The 2,886-nt window shown below is 71.4% G+C and overlaps 1 protein-coding gene across 1 annotated transcript in view; it reads right to left on the reverse strand.

The window, feature by feature from the left end:
- The window catches only part of KRI1 (KRI1 homolog), a gene marked incomplete at its 5' end in the record, with an annotated part of 5,279 nt that extends 2,397 nt beyond the window's left edge, over positions 1-2,882 (reverse strand). Inside the window, 10 exon segments of the mRNA XM_026052974.1 lie at positions 613-797; positions 869-964; positions 1,046-1,148; positions 1,758-1,924; positions 2,021-2,095; positions 2,172-2,265; positions 2,353-2,402; positions 2,477-2,531; positions 2,610-2,706; positions 2,783-2,882. Coding sequence (XP_025908759.1) covers positions 613-797; positions 869-964; positions 1,046-1,148; positions 1,758-1,924; positions 2,021-2,095; positions 2,172-2,265; positions 2,353-2,402; positions 2,477-2,531; positions 2,610-2,706; positions 2,783-2,882 — 1,022 coding nt within the window.
- Positions 2,883-2,886: the final 4 nt, after the last annotated feature.

Raw genomic sequence — 2,886 nt, forward strand, 5'->3', positions numbered from 1 at the left:
GGGGGGGGCATCTGAGCGCCGGGCACGGGGGGTATCCGGGCACCGGGAATGGGGGATATCCAGGTGCTGGGCACGGTGGGGGGAACCGGGTGCCGGGCACAGGGGGTCTCCAGGTGTTGGGAATGAGGGATATCTGCGTGCTGGGAATGGGGGGGATATCTGGGCGCCAGGCACAGGGGGTCTCCAGGCCCCGGGAATGGGGTGTCTCCAGGCCCTGGGCACGGGGGTTATCCGGGCACCAGGAATGGGGGATATCCAGGCGCTAGGCACAGCGGGGGGAACCGGGTGCTGGGCACAGGGGGAGGATCCGGGCAACGGGAACGGGGGGTCTCCAGGTGTTGGGAATGAGGGATATCCGGGYGCTGGGAATGGGRGGATATCTGGGCGCCGGGAATGGGGGTCTCCAGGCCCCAGGAATGGGGGTGTCTCCAGGCCCCGGGAATGGGGGGATATCTGGGCGCCAGGCACAGGGGGTCTCCAGGCCCCGGGAATGGGGGGTCTCCAGGCCTCGGGAATGGGGGGTCTCCAGGCCCCGGGAATGGGGGTGTCTCCAGGCCCCGGGAATGGGGGTGTCTCCAGGCCCCGGGAATGGGGGGTCTCCGGGTGCCGGGCACGGGGGTTTCGGTCCCGACCCCCATGAGGCGGTCGTGCTGGGCCGGGTCGAAGTCGCCGCGGAGCAGGCGCTCCGAGAAGCCGGCGCCGCCGCTCGCCTGGCGCAGCCGCGCCAGCCGGGCCGCGATCTCCTCCCGCTTGAGGTTCTTCAGCTGCTTCAGCTCCTCGCGCTTCCGGGCCTTTTCCTGGGCACGGCCACCGGGAAGCGTCAGGGATGGGCAGGGGGCCGAGCCGAGCCCCCTCTCCCGCCCCTCACCTTCCTCTTCCTCTCGCGGATCTGCTCCCGCTTCTCCTTGCGGCGCTCGTCGCGGCGCCGCACGGAGCTGGCGACGCTGCGCGGGTAGGTCTGCACCTGGGGGGGGGGGACACACAAATTGGGGGTGTCACACGCTGGGGGGGGCTTTGGGACCCCGCGGCGCCCCCCCGGCGCCACCTGCTCGGAGCCGGGCTCCTCGAAGCGGAAGTTGTAGCGATGCTCGAAGGCCTCCTGCGCCGCCAGGAAGCGCTCGCCCTCGTCCGCAGAGTCCGGAGCGGCCCTGCGGGACGGCGGGAATGGGGATGCGGAGCAGGGGGACAGCGGGAATGGGGATGCGGAGCAGGGGGATGGCGGGAGTGGGGATGCGGAGCAGGGGGACGGCGGGAATGGGGACACAGAGCAGGGGGATGGCGGGAATGGGGACACAGAGCAGGGGGATGGCGGGAATGGGGACACAGAGCAGGGGGACAGCCCGGCGGGATGGCGGGAATGGGGATACGGAGCAGGGGGATGGCGGGAATGGGGATATGGAGCAGGGGGATGGCGAGAGTGGGGACACAGAGCAGGGGGACAGCCCGGCGGGATGGCGGGAATGGAGATGCGGAGCAGAGGGATGGTGGGAATGGGGATATGGAGCAGGAGGACAGCCTGGCGGGATGGCAGGAATGGGGATACGGAGCAGGGGGACATCCTGGCAGGAATGGGGACACGGAGCAGGGGGACAACGGGAATGAGGATACGGAGCAGGGGGACATCCCGGCAGGAATGGGGACACAGAGCAGGGGGACATCCTGGCGGGAATGGGGACACGGAGCAGGGGGACAACGGGAATGAGGATACGGAGCAGGGGGACATCCCGGCAGGAATGGGGACACGGAGCAGGGGGGACAGCCCGGCGGGGGGGGGTCCCCCCACTCACCCCCCCTCGCCGCCGTCTTCCTCCTCGTCCTCATCCTCGTCCTCCTCGCTGCGGTAGCCCTGGCTCAGGACGTAATCCCGCAGGAAGCGCTCGCCGGGCTCCAGCGCCGGGTCGGTCCAGAACCGCTGGAGCGGCACCTTGCGCGGGAAAGGGGAGGGGGGCACACGCAGGGAACGGGTCAGAACCCGAGCCATCGGCGTCACGAGCTGCGGCCCGGCCTCAGCCCCGCTCACCAGGTCCCGCAGCGGCTCCTCGGGCAGCTCCCGCTGCCCCTTCAGCCACTGGATGTAGTCGGCCTCATCCCGCGCCTGCCGGGACAGGGATGGGCAGGGGGGGTCACCAGCAGCCCCCCCACGGCCACGTCCCCCCCCGGCGCCCCCTCACCGTCTCCTCCGCCGTGCGGCTGCGGCGCCGCAGCAGGGACGAGGAGCCTTCGGCCTCCTCCTCCTCATCGCTGTCGGCCACCAAGGCCCGGAAGCTGCCGGGGGGGAGGAAGGAAGGTGAAGCCCCCCCCTTCCACATGGGAAAGGGCCCGGGCGTCCTGCCCCCCCCCCAACATTCCCACCTCTCCTTGAGCTCCCGCTGCTCCTCCGCGTAGCTCTTGGATGCGGCTCTCTGCGGGGGGACACGGGGGTCAGGGATGTGCGGGGGGGGGCAGCAGCGACGCCCCCTCCCCTCCCCGCACGGACCTTCCTCCGCGCGGCCGCCGCTTCCTCATCCTCGTCCTCCTCATCCACGTACTTGCTGCGGGGAGAGCGGCGGCTCCGGGCGGGATCCGTCCCGCCGGGATCCCGCGGGAATCCCGCTCCCGGTCCTCCTTACCCCTCCTTCTCCAGCATCACCTTCCGCTCGTAATCCTTGAGGAACATGGGCCGCTCCGGCCGCGCCGGCCGCTCCGCCTCGCTCTCCGACGAGGAGCCTGGGGACGGGGCGGGATCAGGGGGGTCCCGGCAGATCCCGGGGGGGGACCCGGTTCCATGGGGGGGTCCCGGTACCGGGGGGGCTGTAGAAGGTGGCGTCCGGCTGGTAGATCCGGGGGTCCCGCGTCTTGAGCAGCGCCAGCGTCCGGTAGAAATCCCGCTCCAGCCGCGGATCCGGG

The sequence above is a fragment of the Nothoprocta perdicaria genome, unplaced genomic scaffold (assembly GCF_003342845.1).
Source record: "Nothoprocta perdicaria isolate Ctin4 unplaced genomic scaffold, notPer1 scaffold_947, whole genome shotgun sequence".
Lineage (NCBI taxonomy): Eukaryota > Metazoa > Chordata > Aves > Tinamiformes > Tinamidae > Nothoprocta > Nothoprocta perdicaria.